Source organism: Apis dorsata, unplaced genomic scaffold (assembly GCF_000469605.1).
Source record: "Apis dorsata unplaced genomic scaffold, Apis dorsata 1.3 scaffold_34, whole genome shotgun sequence".
In the NCBI taxonomy this organism is placed as follows: domain Eukaryota; kingdom Metazoa; phylum Arthropoda; class Insecta; order Hymenoptera; family Apidae; genus Apis; species Apis dorsata.
The window spans coordinates 468,261-484,558 of record NW_006263336.1 but is presented as its reverse complement, the minus strand read 5'-3'; the positions used below and the strand labels follow the sequence as shown (position 1 = coordinate 484,558).

The following is a 16,298-nucleotide window of genomic DNA, read 5'->3' as shown; positions in this document are numbered from 1 at the left end:
TATATATATTAAATATAATGCTAATTTTTTTTTTACAAAAAATAATGTATTATATATATAAGTAATTAATTTTTATTTATTTATTATATTAATAAATAAGAATCAATTAGAAGAATTAATTAAATATTTTATTATATTACGTAAAAATATAAAGAGTTTATATATATATTGATAAGAATATATAGTCTTATATTGCATTTAAGCGGCAAAAGAAAAACTGACATTTAGAATAGAAAAATACCCAAAATATACAAAATTTATAATATTAGATAAAAATAAGTTTAAAATAAAAAGAATTTATCACTCACCCTCATGCGAACTTCATAATCAGTGTATCGTTTTTTGCCGACGCCGTGTGTGATTGGATTAATCACATCAATTTCGAGAAAATTTGCAGGCGCTGCATAAGCGTCATCCAGAGTCTGTTTTTTAACATTTAAACGACGTGTAGCATCTACTGTCGTATCCGCCATACCTTTTAACTGTAAATTAATTAAACAGTTTAAATATCACCTAAAAAAACAAATTTGATACAATGGATAATGAAAGTTCGTCAAATGACAGCGGTAAGAAACTTGACACAATTTATTCTCATGTGTTATGTCTATGGTTATGATATAAGAGAATGGAGATAGAGAGGAAACTTACAAATTAAATACATGTGCTATGTCATCTATAAAATATTATTAAAAACTACGTTTTGTTAAATTTATATTTTAATTGATTAAATTTTAATATAATCATCTTTTATTAATAATAATAATATAATAATATTATAAAATTATGCTAAATAAATTAAATGTATAATTAAATATTCTAATAGTATGTAATAGTTATTATGGATATTATATAGATATATTAATCGAAAGTTATATATTGACTCTAGCTATTATACGTTATGTAAAACAAATGTTTTAAAAATATTTAAAAATTGATATATGGATATATATCAATGCTTTCAATTATATATATAATTAATAAACAATAATAATGTAAGGTAAAAATGTTTTAAAATATAATATATTTTTAGAAAAATCCATCGCATAACCATAAAAATAATTAAAATTATTATTTTTGTATATAGATACATATAATTTGAAAAATTCGATATGTATACAATTATGAAATTGTATAATAATACATATTTGATTATGGTTTATTGTTCAAAATTTTAAATAATAAAATATGATAAAAATTTTAAACAATATAAATAATAAATTTATATTAAATATTATTAAATATTTTTTCAATAATTATTGAATATAGAAATTAACAAAATTTATTCAATAAATCATCAATTAAAATAACTTATGTTATTAATTAAAGTATATTTATTGAGCATCAAAACATTATCATATTAAAACAATGATTTTTATTATTGTATAAAACAAATTTTATTATTCTTTATTTAAAATTTATTACTCTTAACACAGTTATATGTGTCATCTAACAAATTTTTCAGGTAATGATATATTTTAATATTTTATGATATACAAGTAATTAATAAATTAAGATAGAAATTAGTGTGTTTACACAATGAGATGTGAGACGTTTGCTGTATATGCAGCTGGCGATAATCTGATATCATCTGAACGAGAAATAGGACGTTGACGAATATCACTATCTCCTGGCCATGCTCGACCAGGACTTCGTGGAGTCACGTTTGATCTAGCTACCGTATCGACTGCTAAACTCACGGTTGTAGGATCGTTAAGACCGTTACTTTGAATCCTTCGTTGAGCAGCTATCGAAGCCCGCAAAGTTTTCCGTTTCTGCATTTCAAAAAAAATCAAAAATCAAAAAATTAAACTAGATACAAATATTATCTTAAACAATTGCATTCATTTCATTGCTTTAACTAATGCTATTGTATTTGTATTGCAAAATGCAAAATATATTATAAAAAATATTAAAAATTAATTATAAATAGTGATATTTTGTATTTCTATGATAATAATGATAGCTTTTTGCAGTAGCATATTAAAATCTAGAAATTTTCTCTCAATTTTTGTATATATTTTTTGTATATATTTTTGAAAGGAAAGACTAAAAAGGTAATATCATTATCAATATAAAGAAGCCAACTGTATGATGCAACATAAAAGAAGCAATTTTGGTGTAGAATACGATAATTATTTTTTTTTTCATCGTAGCTTACACCTTCTTCATTAAAAGTTAAATCTCATTGCATTGACTAATTTATTTTTATTATTAAAGCTTGCAAAGCGATGAATATTTGTGCTTTGATCTATAATGTTCGTCTGATAATCGTATTCTTTTTTGTTACTGAGATCTGTTAGAATTTCCTGCGTCCTCCCCTAATTTGTCCTGGCTGCTTGTAATTTACTAATAAACATAGAATTCTGAGAAAAAAACAACGAAAGATATCGAACAGAAGAAAATCGGTTTCTGCTAAAAATTTAATATATTCAAGTCTTTCTTTACCTCAATTGCACCTCTCCATTTATCGGCTGCATGTCTTGCTAATTCCATCTTCTTTTGCTTACGAATCTGATGCTTTTTATACGCTACTTCGATAATAATTAGTCCGATGCCACCAATAATTCCAACACCAACCACTATAAACACTCCAGCCATATTTTTTAGACCCAAAGTATTGGGAGCTTTTTCAAGTTGTTCGCATTGTTGTACATTACTTCGGAGAATCCAATGATTGTCAAGACTCTCCATAAATCCACCTAAAAATATATTATATATTTAATAATAATTAAAATAATAATTAAATTATTAATTAATATTTCTTTTTATTAACTTTAATATATGATAATTTTTGTATCATAAATTTTTAATTATTTTAAGTAATAATTTATATTAATTCTTACTTTCATGGAAGTCTAAAATAGCAAGAGTTACTGCATCTGCCCATAATGAACCTTTTTGCAAACCAATCCCGTAGCCAGAACGACCAAATAATTCTCCAGCAGTTACTAATTCACAATCTTGAGCAGCTTCGAATTCTAATCGAGAACTATCCCAGATAAAAGCCATAAGTTTCCTAACATAATATAATTCTTAAGAATTATATTCTCTTAGAATTGCTAATGATATTTTATAATAACCAGAATTTTTTTTTTCTTTACCCAATCTTTATATCTCTAATAGCTTCTTCGGCAGTATCGTAATTGTTCGCTTCCATTGTACGATACATATTGGATAATTCGACTTGGCGACGGAAATACATGTCTACAGCAGAACCTTTTACCGTGGCACATGTAAGATTCTCCATAGTATTTCTAAGCTATAAATATATGCTATAAATATATGTATGTGATATTTTGCAGGTAATGTAATATCTTTATTACTTTGACTAAAATCAATATTAACACGGTAGCAAAAATAATAATAGCAATAATCGATAAATGTACATACATATATATAAAATATTATAAAAATAACTCAGTAAAGAATTTAAAATTATAAATATTAATAAAAAAAATATTATAAATATAATGAAAAAATACACACAAAATATATGCAATATATTCAATATAATATTATTATATTTATTGTGAACACCGTTATTAAAATAAATTGTAGATTTCTTTTTATTATTTTTAATATTTTTCTTCCAAATGTCAAAGATTTATGTCTAAAGCAATACAGTTGAATATTGAATATTGTCATGGAACAATTTGGATATGTAAATTGCATCAGCATTTAAAAAAATTAATATCAATTTTGCTTTTATTAATTTCATTCTTACTCGAGCATCGTTGATACCAGTTAATTTCGTTTTTGGCCGTTCCAACACAAGAAATGCAGCTAAATTGGCAGTGTAAGAAGCAACGATAATCATTGCAAAACCTGCCCATACCATGCCCAATACTCGAGCAGAAAAACTCCGTGGAGTACCTATTAAATAAATAAAGTTAAATAAAATTTTAAAAATCATGCTTATTTATAGAAATTATTTTTACGTGACTCAATTTTTGCTTACAATCAATACTTTAATAATACTTTAATTAGTTTTAATAAAAATATTACATAGTTATAAATATATTCTATAATATTTAATATTATAGAAATCAGTATTATAAATTATAATTATATAAGTATTAAAAAAGGCTAATATAATAAATAAGTTTTTATTTTTAAAAAATTTTTTCATCATTTTCATGAATATATTACATAAATTCTTTTTTTTTGTCTGAATAGATTTTGTTATAGAGAAAATGACGAACCTTCTCCAATTCCACTGTTAAGAAGAACTCCCCAAGCGAACCAGACAGCGCTAGATAGATTCAGGGCATCCTCTTCGGTACCGTCAGTGTTTGCTAGCTTGAACCTCCCGAAAGGCGAAAACCGGTCGAGGAGGTACAAAACTAGAGCCACTACGTGCACCGATACCATTACCAATATCCACAGAGTATTGCTAAATGGTTGTAAAAATGACACCAAAGTTGATGATCTTGATGGCTAAAGATAAATATTTTTTAATATTAGTAGTATATTTTATAATCTTTTTATTAATCAATATAATATTAATTATTTACTCAAATAATTATTATTATGAAATATAATGTTAAATAATAAGTAAATAATAAATTTTTTAATTATTTTTTAAATTGTTTAATTTAGATTTATTTATTAAATTATTCTTTAATTTAAAATTAATTTTAATCATAATTAATTTGAAATTAGTTATTAAAAAATATACCTTCTTTTCAAGAATGGTGATGCCTTGATATTTAAATGGTTTACTAAATTCGATGAACTCAGCACGTTCTGGATTAATTGTTAAAGGAGCAACAATCATATCTGCTCTTTCGTTCACCAGTTCTCCGATGAGTCCAGTCCATTCCTTTTTTCCTCCTATTAAAAAAAGGTATTCATAAATTAAATATAAATCATCTTTTCATATCAAAGTTTACTTTTAAAAAAGTGAAATCTTATATGTTTTATATTTTATTTCTCTCTATAATTGTTTTATTATAATTTTATTTGCACCTGAATTGTTTTTGATTATGTAGTTGCCAAATTGTCCATCGGGAGATAAAGCCAAACTATAGGTAAAATTAATAGTCTTTGATAATTCTTTCAATAAATCCATGCAATATCCTTTGCAGCAAAATGTTTTTGTAGCTGAAAATATTTCAATTAATATCAATAATGAAAAAGATACAATATATATTGTGATATTTAGTATTCTTACTTTCACCATCGGTGACATTAAAATGAGGACATAGAATCTCTTCTGGAAGACATGATTCACTGAATGCGATTTCACGAACATAAACAAATGGTTTTTCTTCAATAGTAAGCACTTTGAGATGCGTAGGAATCATGAAACCTTCAGGTTTAGTTTGCAATCGGCCAGGCCATGTTATATTCGATTCGTTGACACTTAATGTCATTTTTTCAGTACCATTCTACGATATGATACTGAATATCAATACTAAAGAAGTAAAAAGATATATTCACAAAATATTTAGATTTTAATATTTTAAAATATTAAATTAGATATTGAATTATAAATTAGATTATGTATGTATGAATTTATCATAAGGTATTATTACTTATTATATTAAAAATTGTGACAAATAATTCTTAAAGGAAAATATTATTCATTTTTTAAATAATTAATAATATAAATTAATATCTAAAGAAAATAATCATAAAATAAATAATTATAAGTATAAAAAAAAAGTTATGCTTTTATTATTTTATTATATTTATTTTTTTTTAATCTCACTGGATAAAAATATCGTCCAACGGAGACTTGATCACCATTCTCCTGAATATTAATTATGTCATATTCCGCATAAATACGATCTCCATTATCATCAAACGCTATTTTGCCAGTGTGACCTGATAATTCCTGTTTGCGGATGAATCTAAAATAGAATGAAATTGTATCATATAATATTAATTAATTCATATTAAAAAATTGAAAAAGAAAATAGTAGAAATAAACCATACTGAAACAGATTTTTGCCAGTTTCCCATATGGAACCGGAATCTCCACAATTCTTCGGCGGTTCTGCGATTGATTTTGACTTGTTCATCTCTTGTAAAGCAGATGTAAGCACTATCCTGAAAATATATAATGTGTTAAATTATAAAAATCAAATTCATAAAATTTGCCCAATTCAAAATTTAAAATATTAAATTTCCTTTATTTGAATAATTTTCAAATTAAATAATAATATAATTAATTTTTCAAATTAAATAATTTTCAACATTCGAGACTATTTTTATATTACCCAATCGAATGTTCGTTAACTACTAATTATATATATCTGAAATTGTTAAATTGTTTTACACAGAGGGATAGAGCAACGTTACTTGTGCACACATATGTTCAAAGCATATTCAGCATTTTGCTAAACGAAATATCCATTGGAAAGATGTGCTAAGAGAGTATGTAATCCAGTGATCTGAAATCAATTGTATATTGCTGTGAAATCAAGATGCATGTTTCTTGTGCATTGCATGCAATTGTACAAATCTACATCAAACGAAATTTAAAAAAGAAAAACATTTTCCTTATTTGTTTTTTATAAATTTATTATGAGATATCTATTAATTTATTTTAAGCCTTTTCATGCGTGTATTCTTCTGTTTTTTTGGGGAAAAGGTCTTTTCAATAGTAATACACGAAACTATGGACAGTATACATGCGTGGATGTCTATATATGATTAGAAAAAAACTGACAAGCTATCTTTGATGTGAGCCGTCTCATTCTCCGCATTAATTAATTTCAAGCCAAGAAGACCTTCCGGTGCATTCGACGCATCTAAGGCTTGCTCTGTCACAATCCAAACATATCCTGCACCGGTCATGTTCATCACCGCAGCGTCTTGAAAGATAACACTTGCATCCATTTTTCTATTAAAAAATAAACGAATTTTTTTTTAATAATTATAAAATTTAAGAATTTAGAAAAGATTAAAAAACAATATATTTGTTGATAAAGGTTTATAAGATTATTTTGTGTCATATGATAATATAATAATAATATAATATTAATTATATTAATATTTATTATAATTATTTTAAATAATTTATAAATCTTATTTTTCCTTCTTTCTAGATTAATATTATATAAATTTTAAATTGAAATAATTAATACTTACGAAGCATATAAAAGATAAACTCTTGCTTGCGCGTTTTTCATTTCTATTAACTGTTGTGTGAAGCTATCTAAACCAGGTTCGAATTCAATCACAGACTCTACCTTTTAAATAATTTAATAATTCATAAAATTTTTATTAAAAACTATTTTTATTTTAGATGGATATAATTTGATAATTTTATGCGTACTTGAACCTTGATTTCAATATCATCCTCCAAATTTTGAGAAGTTGTCTGAAATCTTCCAAGTAATGCACGGCCGTCTGTGTCCGAACTATGAATGAAGATCACTTTCATATAATTGAAATGTTTCAATAGTTCAACCCAAACATCTGTTTGATGTGAGTATGGTGGTACTGTCCTTAAGAATGAAACATGAATATTCTAAAAGAATAAGTATTAAATTTATTTTTGATTTTATTGATTTGAAATATTATCCAGAATCATTGTAGTTTTGAATATAGTTCATACATGATATATAGATATTTAACGTAACATACAATAATACCGATAATATAATACCAAAGTAATACTATTATAAATAATCTTATTTGTATAGAACATTCTGGTGAATCGAAATTTAAAAGATAAAAACATATTATGTTAAAAAATAATTTTTTACGAAATCTATTTTTATATTACTTTATATATATTTGGTTTCTTTCAAAATTTTATAATGTTTAATTATATTAAAATCAATATTACATATCATAAAAAAATGCTCGAATTGTATATTAAACATGTTTTAATATAATATAGAAATTTTAATTATATTTTTTTTCTAAAGAAATTTTATTTATGTCATTATTTAATTTTTAATAATTTCAATATATGATATTTTCTTATATTTTCATTTTTCTTAACAAATATTTTTGATTTTCATAGAAATCTTTATTAAATCTGCTAATTGACTCACTTTGTCAGAGAATGCTGAGTCCCTCGAAGATATACCTATAACGGGTATGTGATAAAATCCACTTGTGTAAGAAACAGCGGCTGGTGACAAATCTCCTGTAAGGGGATGAGATACCACTACCGCATACACTTGTCTTTCTATCAAAGACTTGCATACGCTTAAAGCTGTTTTAATTGGATTGGAATCCATTTCAATTATTGTGTGCTTATAAGTCACTCCTTTATTAACGTAGTTTAAGTTGAAATTTAATTCCTGGAAAACCAGGAAAAACGCGGAATTAATGATGATTAAATACTTAGAAATTTCCATTTCCATATAGATATAGATTTTCTATATAGATTTGTGACTATATTTGATGTTTCATTAAATAAAATAATTAAATCTCATGTTGAATTTAAACTTAACTACTTTGGATTATAAAGAAGAAATTATATTAAAAAATTATGAAAATTTAATCAAATTGATTTAAATTTTAATAAAATATCGAAATGAAACAATCAATAAATATTTTAAATTATTGGATTTAATTTAAGAAAATTTTAAGATTTTTCTTTTCATATTACTTACGTTTAATGATTGTTCGAAACATTTTTTACTCTTATTATTGGAGAAAACACCGCCAATCATAAACAAAGTGGGATTATTGTTTAATTGTTGATTCGCAATGATATTATATATTTCATTGTTTAAAATAATCAAAGAAATAAATAATACGATACTTTCGTATTTCATTATTATAAAAATTGACCTACAATAAAATATAGAAATGAATTTTATCTATTAATTAAACAATTCTATTCTATATTAATAATTAAACAATTCTAATTCTATATCTATTTATTAAACAAAAAAACTATATAAAATTATATATGTATGTAATGATTCATGAAAATTATATCACATTTTAATAATTACATATAATTATAAATATATGTTATAAATATATATTAATGCAATTAATTATATAATTATTATATATAATAATTAATTATATTACAATAAATTAATTATATTATAATAAATTTTATAATAGAAAAAAATTATTTTTATGAATATAAATTCTAAATGCATATTCTTTTGAAATAATTATCTTTAAAAACATTTTGTTAAAGATCAAATCTGAACGTACCAGATCAGTGCAGAGTTCTTGATTGTTCACGTAATATTTGGGGATGTATAGATTGGTTGATGATTCATTTGTTAATTGTTCACGCCCTTATCTAAATACACGATGAACAAATCCAGTGTTAACGATGAGCGCAAAAGTAGATCTGAGAGACAGAAGTCGGAGATTCATTGATCCGTTCGGATGCTGCGCACAGACTTCGTCCCCACTATTATAATATTAGGATGTTTTTTTAATTCATTTTTCAATCGATCTTTCCATTTCTTTCCAATCTTTTTCTAAATATATATTTTCTTTGTTATTTTAATTTTATTATTTATTTTTTATTTTTAAAATCAATCAATTTGATTTAAATTTACATTTAATTTTCCAAGTTTATTCATTATTATGAACTTGATTAATAATAAATACAAAAGTGCAGTATTCGCTGCATATATTTGTAGATCTTCTTAAATATTCTGAAATTTCATTTTTTTAATTTAATAAAAATTGTTTAATTTAACTTTTTATTTTCTTACATTATATTGATTTCTTATTGTAATATTCATCTATATATATATAAAATTTTATTAAATTAAAAAAGTAAAGAATGAATGAGAAATAATGCAAATTTTTTTTTTGATAATATTAATTGTAAAACAATTTAAAAAAATAATATGTAAAATTAAACAATAATTCAGTTCTAACATAGTCTTTTTTCTTTCAGTCTTCGATATAAAGGAAAAGGAGAAATAGTTAGCAAAATTTAGAAGATCATCTTAACTGTCATAACAACTGGCAATATCTCCTTCGAATCAATATTTTTTTAACGATTAGTATCGATCGACAACCTCTGTTTTTCATAAGATGTTCGAATAATTGAAGCTGCAAAAGAATAAAGAACACGCGATTTGGATGAATCGAAGGTCATTCTGTAAAAATTATAGGGTGGAAGCCTGCTGAATGGAATTACAAATTAGAAACCAAGAAAAGGAAAAGTAGGTCGACTAGCAGGACAATAAACCGATAGGCTCTGCATTGTTTCCAAGCCACGTGGTGGTGATTACACCGTGAAATGCCAGTGCGTCAGTTGTGGCCACATATCGATCCCGTAAGTTTCCATTCGGTGGCGACCTCCTCTGCGTGCGCACCCTTTTCATTTCGGTTATTTACCAAGCACCCTTAGACCGAGTCAGGAGAACTTTGGAGAACGTGCAAATGGTGGGAAGGAAATCGAGGAAGCATAGATAACAAGAAAATTAAGTCGGGTAGACCGATTGTGATAAGGTGTGCATAACTACAACCAAGAAGCTTAAAGATTTAAACAAAGAGAAAGGACGCAAAAATAGAGCATCTTGATTGACATTTAATAAGACGGATAGAGAAAAATATAGAAAACGTAGTGAAGAATACATAAATAGAGATATAGAATATTAGTGAAACAAAAGTTCCGTTTTTCAAAAAAAGAAGAAACATAGTATAGAAGATAGTATAATAAGTGAAAGAAGACAGTTTGCCAGCTAAAGCAAACGAAGGGGAAGAAAAGTAACATAACTCCAATGTATTACGGTCCCCCTCGCGTAAACGAAGTTACAGAAATATGTCGTTACCACGAGAATGGTGCCTGCAGGATTCGGTCGAACGTGACGCTGTCGCACCGACGACAGCGTCGCAGGAGATGGTCGGCACGACTGTCATCGACGAAAATATGAATCAACAAAATCAACTGGGTTCCCTTTTGTCTATACATTCAGCACCCGTCTTCGATTTGAGTACAGGTGTGCCATCGCCTAAGAGACCAGCCTCTTTAGCCGTCCAGGCGACAGCAACCTCGACGCCAGTTGTACCACCGCATCTTCAAAGTCCAGAGACGATAGAGGATGAAGATAACGACAATCTCTTGACTATATCGAGTCTCACGGCTAGGCCGTTGATTGCCAAATCTCGAGAACTTCGATCAACTAAAAACTCTAGTACGAAAAAGAAGAAACCTAAAAAAAGCGAAACGAAAAAAAAATCAAGAAATATCACATACGTTCCATTAGATGGTGGTTACGGTTGGATTATCGTATTCGGGGCGTTTTTTGTTCAGTTTTGGGTGACTGGACTTATGAAATCTTATGGAGTACTATATGTTGAGGTGATGGAAACATTTAAGGATTCCTCAGCATCTGTCGCTTCCTGGATACCAGCTATTTTATCTTGTCTTTGTCTCGCACTTGGTAAGTAATTTTTTAAAAATTTCAACTCAGGTATAAGTTGGTTCTTAAGATTCTTTTCTAATATTTTTCACGATACTATTTATTGCTATTAGATAATTTTCAATAAAATGATTATTTCAAAAGAATATTGTACTTATAAATAATGATATGAAAATAATAAAAATCTTTACAAACTTTTGGAAATATATTTGTAATATATTGATAAATATATTTAGATTAATAAAAAATTTATTAAACGAAGATTTTTTAAAAGGATAGATAGTTTTTGAAATATGTAACAAAGCATGATATACATTCATATTTTGAAAATTAACATACGAATACTTCAAATACAGCTCCAGTGACGAGTATGTTGTGTCAGAAATACAGTTGTCGGGCTGTCGTTTTCGTCGGTGGATTATTTTGCGCTTTAGGATTAACAATAAGTTATTTTGCCACGAGCTTGATACATCTCTTTTTTACATTCGGTGTTTTGACAGGTTTGTAAGATTAACAATTAATTTTATTAAATTCTTTAATCATATATTTCCATCTATAATCAATTAAGAAGATATAGCGATGTTATAAAATATCATAAGTAATAATTGATGATACTCCTTTATTTTCCCTAAAATCATTTAAATCATTATTGAAACATTTTTATTTTAACTATTATATCGCTATGTCTCTCTAGTTATATGTACACCTATTAACTTACGTCATTCGATTACGTAACAAACTGCAGATTCAATAGAATAAGAAAAAGATATATATATTTATAATAATATTAATATTTTAATAATATTTAAACTGCGAACATTTGAAAATAAATATTTTTGGAATAATATTTATTATGAATATAACAATTTTAGGAATTGGTGGTGGTCTTTCGACAACACCAGGTATTATCCTCGTTTCTCAATATTTCGACAAGCATCGTGCCCTAGCAAATGGTATATGCGTATCTGGTACAGCAGCTGGTAGTTTTGTATTTCCACTTCTAATCAAGATTCTAGTGGATAATTTTGGTTTTCACGGTACCATTCTCCTACTTGGCGGTTGCATGTTGCACGTATGCGTGAGTGCAACTCTATATCGGCCTTTAGAGAACAACTACGCGCCGGAAGATTTGAAGATACCAGAGAAAGAGGAAAAGGTCGAATATACAAAGGAATTAGAGTCAGCAAAACAACAAAAGTTAGATTTAATATTCGCTAACGATTCAACTGCAAAGCATAATCTGTTGAACGAATTATTTCATCAGAACAGTGTGGTGACGGTCGAATTGACAGACAGCGATGAAGAGAAGGATGTGATGGGTGAAGGTCTCCAGATGAAACCAATCTCGAAAATACGTAGTTCAAGTATATTGCATAGTGTCGAAGATTTGTCGACCGATTCCACGTGTGTATACAAAGCCAGATCATCGTTAAGATCACTAAAGTCGTCGATTACGGTGGTATGTCCAGAACGAACTTCAATTCCTCAAAACGAAGCACAACTGCCGGAGGAAAAGAAAACATTAATGCAGAGAATAACACAATATATCGATTTATCTCTATTAAAAAATCCTCAATTCATCATGATGTGCTTTTCCGTTAGTCTGATGTCAACTGGGAGTCCATATATGCTCTATTATCTTCCGGCATATGTGCATGCTGCTGGTTATACAAAGTCAGAAGCTGGATACTTGGTAGCTATTTCCGCTGCGCTTGATTTATGTGGAAGATTAGGACTTGGATGGCTTTCAGATTTAAAGCTTTTTGATCGACGGAAAGGATATATCGGAAGGTATTATAAAAATATATTTTTCTTTTTTCTTATTATAATAATAAAAATATTATTTTTAACAGTGTTGTGGGTGCTGGTGTAGCAGTATTGGCAATTCCAATGGCCCACTCTTTCTATGTGTTGGCATGTTCCGTAGGCATGTATGGATTATGCTTGGGCTGTTGGTTTCTTTTGGTTCCCGTCCTTCTTGCAGACCAATACGGAACTGATAAAATATCTTCTACTTACGGTCTTGTTAGGATGTTCCAGAGCGTCGGAGCAATTTCTATTCCGCCTTTAGCAGGTACGACATTATTTTATTATAATAAATTTAAAATATAGTAAATATTGATTACAATTAAATATAATAAAGATAAAAATATTTATTCGATATTAATTTACAAAATATTGTTTTAACTATTTAAAATGTAAACAGCGATAATAATATTAATATTCAAATATGATTTCAGGATATCTACGCGATGTAACCGGAAGTTACTCCGTATGTTTTCTATGCATGGGCACATGCATGGTTATGGGAGGTCTACCTCTACTTCTGATTTTTAACGAAGTATCGAATTCATCGAAGATTACTGTTAATAATGTCAAGAACAATAACTGTCAAGGAGAAGCGATTGCAAAAAAATAAAGATATTTTGCGAATGTGATTGAATGTGTAATAGAAATCTAATAAATCACCACATTTGTCGCTACAATTATTCCACTATGATGTATTAATTGGTTCAGTGTATTCGAAACGTTTACATAAAATACCTCGTTTGCTGCAGGTAAGGGTAATTTTTGTAAGTTTTTATAAATGCATATCTCTCTTATTTTATTGGTAAATGACATTTTCATTTACATTCAAAGTAAAAACGAAGAACATTCTTATACATATACATATATACACGATATAAAGAATTATTTAAAAAAAAATTGATTTATATTTGTAATTTGTCTTATATATCACATTAACACTATGTACATTATATTTACATGTTACATTATGATTATTTGTAGAGAATGAAGAATTGCGGCAGATCCTGCGATGAAAGAAATAATCTTAGTAGGAAATACATATTTTTCATACAAACAGATGTAATTAAACACAGTGATCTTTAATAAAAATTGTATTCTTTTCATTAATATAATATTATTTTTTCTACTTTGGAAGATAATTCAACATTCAAATCAATACTCAAAAAACTTTAAAAATCTCAAAATGGCTATAAAAAAAAATATATATCACAAATTATATATAATTTTATTAATAAATCTATCTATAATATATATTATATATATATATATATATATATATATTATATACATTACGTATATCTTATATATATATATGTATTTCTGTTAATAAAAATTATATATAATTTATATAAATTAATGCTATCAATTTGCATAACATTATGTAATACTATCTTAATCTTTTAGATTGCATAATAGATAGTATTTCAAATACAATTCAATATCTATATAAAATGATTATGTTTTACTAAAACTGGATACTAGTATTTCTTAGATTAAGAAATATGTCACAATGAAGAAAAATTATGTTGGTTTCCAAGCCACAACTCTCATTTTGTTATTTAATTCTTGTAATATTAAAGAACATGTAAGCTGTTTTTCTGGTGATAAACTATTAATTCCTTCCATTTCATCATCATCATCTCCTATCCCATTATTACTTCCACTCTTTCCTTTACCTTTTCCCTTTCGTTTCTTTTTTTTATTTAATTGTCTGCAATCTATATCACTAGCAGCATCTGTTGCTTTTCTAATCTATGATAATTAAAGTTTTGTATAATTATTTTGATATATAGTTATATAATTAAATAAATAATATCTTACTTTAGCACTTTTTTTTGACTGTTTATCATATTCTAAGGCATCATAATAATTTGGTTTTTCACGTTTGATTCGATTGGTTCGTCTTGTTTTCATTACTCCATTATCAGGACTAGGAGGACTTTTTATTGAATTTCGTCTTGCATTGAAAAATGAATGTCCACATGGACATGCTTTGCAAGCTACAGGGACCTTGATAAATAAATGTAATTAATATAAAAAAAAATATAAAATAATAAATATAATAAAATATAAAAATATATTATGAATTGTATAATATAATTTATTAATTAATAATTATTAATATATATAATTATAATTAATATATATAATTTATGTATATTCTAAATAGAGATCTAATATTTTTTCTTGTATATATTTACTATTAAAAATTAATATAATTATTCAAAGCTTACATTTAAAGAAATCATAAATTAATCAATTATATTTAATTTTAAAGATAATATATATATTATAGTAAAATCTATGATTTACAAAATATTACTTTATTCTCTCTTTATTGAATTTTTCCAAATTCATTCAAAAAAATTTAATGCAATTAATATAATTAAATACAGCTATAAAATATTAAAAATAAAATTAATATAAAATATATAATATAAATATAAATAATCATAATATAATTACCTGTTGTTCACATTTAGGGCAACCTTTACTAATTGTTTTAGTCTTTGCCATATTACGAAAAAATATTTAATTAAGATTAGGTTATTTACAATTTAAATATGACTAGGAATTTATAACGTTAAAGTATATTGTCAAATAATGACATCACAGCACAAAAATAACTTTTATATCGATAAGGATGCATTTTAAGAGCATTCACTAGAACATTAAATATTTTTTTGTTGCTCTTAGCATTACGCTAATAAGTAATGACAGCCGTGATATATAAAAGAAATACAATATAAAATATTTCGTAATCTCATTGATAGATGGCGGTAAAAGTTAATTAAAAGAATAGACCAATCGTGTAATTCAGTTTTGTGAAGATATTTTGTGTTTCTATTTTAATTATAAGTATTACATATAAGGTTTGTAATATTAATAATAAATGATAATTTATGATTGTAGAAACTATAAAGTCTTTTATTTAATTATAGTTTTTCTTCATTTTTCAAATATAAATGTTATTGTACTTTCTAATAAATGAAATGATAAACATTGAAAATTATAATAAATATATATTTAATAATTACAATCAACAAATAATTTAATTTATTAACATTTAACATCAGATGAAAGTTTATTTTTTAGCATTGCACGTAAATCAATAGATTTTTATATCTATGTATATATTAAGAAAAAATTTAGTTTAAATTGTCTTAGATT

General features: G+C 25.9%; 4 protein-coding genes across 7 annotated transcripts in view; 1 reads left to right on the top strand and 3 right to left on the bottom strand.

The window, feature by feature from the left end:
- The window catches only part of LOC102675938 (sorting nexin-12), a 2,052-nt gene extending 1,407 nt beyond the window's left edge, over positions 1-645 (bottom strand). The window contains exon 1 of the mRNA XM_006608348.2: positions 309-645. Coding sequence (XP_006608411.1) covers positions 309-473 — 165 coding nt within the window. The 5' untranslated portion in view covers positions 474-645. The remainder of the gene's footprint in view (positions 1-308) is intronic.
- Positions 646-1,313: 668 nt separating this feature from the next.
- LOC102676080 (glutamate [NMDA] receptor subunit 1) lies at positions 1,314-9,283 on the bottom strand. 3 transcript variants are annotated; one of them, XM_006608349.2, is made up of 17 exons: positions 9,142-9,283; positions 8,580-8,760; positions 8,013-8,264; positions 7,286-7,480; positions 7,099-7,199; positions 6,677-6,850; positions 5,941-6,054; positions 5,714-5,855; positions 5,174-5,390; positions 4,969-5,103; positions 4,679-4,836; positions 4,203-4,437; positions 3,725-3,873; positions 3,102-3,259; positions 2,844-3,016; positions 2,446-2,699; positions 1,314-1,772 (listed from the first exon to the last, which is right to left on the bottom strand). In XM_006608349.2, the coding sequence occupies exons 2-17, from the start codon at positions 8,742-8,744 to the stop codon at positions 1,530-1,532; spliced, it is 2,865 nt and encodes a 954-aa protein (XP_006608412.1). In that variant the 5' UTR covers positions 8,745-8,760; positions 9,142-9,283; the 3' UTR covers positions 1,314-1,529. The 3 variants fall into 3 exon arrangements, with proteins under 3 accessions (XP_006608412.1, XP_006608413.1, XP_006608414.1); XM_006608350.2 differs by having other exon boundaries at positions 4,679-4,833; XM_006608351.2 differs by lacking the exon at positions 1,314-1,772 and adding an exon at positions 2,254-2,346.
- Positions 9,284-9,931: 648 nt separating this feature from the next.
- On the top strand, positions 9,932-14,230 carry LOC102675078 (monocarboxylate transporter 12-B). The gene is made up of 6 exons (XM_031512201.1): positions 9,932-11,339; positions 11,675-11,818; positions 12,191-13,109; positions 13,172-13,392; positions 13,559-13,876; positions 14,109-14,230. Exons 1-5 carry the CDS (start codon positions 10,718-10,720, stop codon positions 13,735-13,737), a joined length of 2,085 nt encoding a protein of 694 aa, XP_031368061.1. The 5' UTR covers positions 9,932-10,717; the 3' UTR covers positions 13,738-13,876; positions 14,109-14,230.
- Positions 13,897-15,878, bottom strand: LOC102675254 (UPF0547 protein C16orf87-like). Of its 2 annotated transcripts, none has more exons than XM_006608343.2 (3): positions 15,594-15,878; positions 14,949-15,137; positions 13,897-14,879 (listed from the first exon to the last, which is right to left on the bottom strand). In XM_006608343.2, exons 1-3 carry the CDS (start codon positions 15,642-15,644, stop codon positions 14,649-14,651), a joined length of 471 nt encoding a protein of 156 aa, XP_006608406.1. In that variant the 5' UTR covers positions 15,645-15,878; the 3' UTR covers positions 13,897-14,648. The 2 variants fall into 2 exon arrangements, with proteins under 2 accessions (XP_006608406.1, XP_031368068.1); XM_031512208.1 differs by lacking the exon at positions 15,594-15,878 and adding an exon at positions 15,362-15,419.
- Positions 15,879-16,298: the final 420 nt, after the last annotated feature.

Excerpts from the sequence above, each read along its gene's own strand:
- LOC102676080 (XM_006608349.2), bottom strand. The coding sequence starts at position 8,744 with ATGAAATACGAAAGTATCGTATTATTTATTTCTTTGATTATTTTAAAC. Across the intron at positions 7,200-7,285 it reads ATATTGAAATCAAGGTTCAA|GTAGAGTCTGTGATTGAATT; the intron begins GTACGCATAAAA and ends ATTATTTAAAAG. Across the intron at positions 5,856-5,940 it reads ACTGGCAAAAATCTGTTTCA|ATTCATCCGCAAACAGGAAT; the intron begins GTATGGTTTATT and ends ATTCTATTTTAG.
- LOC102675078 (XM_031512201.1), top strand. The coding sequence starts at position 10,718 with ATGTCGTTACCACGAGAATGGTGCCTGCAGGATTCGGTCGAACGTGAC. Across the intron at positions 11,819-12,190 it reads TACATTCGGTGTTTTGACAG|GAATTGGTGGTGGTCTTTCG; the intron begins GTTTGTAAGATT and ends TAACAATTTTAG. Across the intron at positions 13,110-13,171 it reads CGGAAAGGATATATCGGAAG|TGTTGTGGGTGCTGGTGTAG; the intron begins GTATTATAAAAA and ends TATTTTTAACAG.
- LOC102675254 (XM_006608343.2), bottom strand. The coding sequence starts at position 15,644 with ATGGCAAAGACTAAAACAATTAGTAAAGGTTGCCCTAAATGTGAACAA. Across the intron at positions 15,138-15,593 it reads GCCCTAAATGTGAACAACAG|GTCCCTGTAGCTTGCAAAGC; the intron begins GTAATTATATTA and ends TTATTTATCAAG. Across the intron at positions 14,880-14,948 it reads AGTCAAAAAAAAGTGCTAAA|ATTAGAAAAGCAACAGATGC; the intron begins GTAAGATATTAT and ends TAATTATCATAG.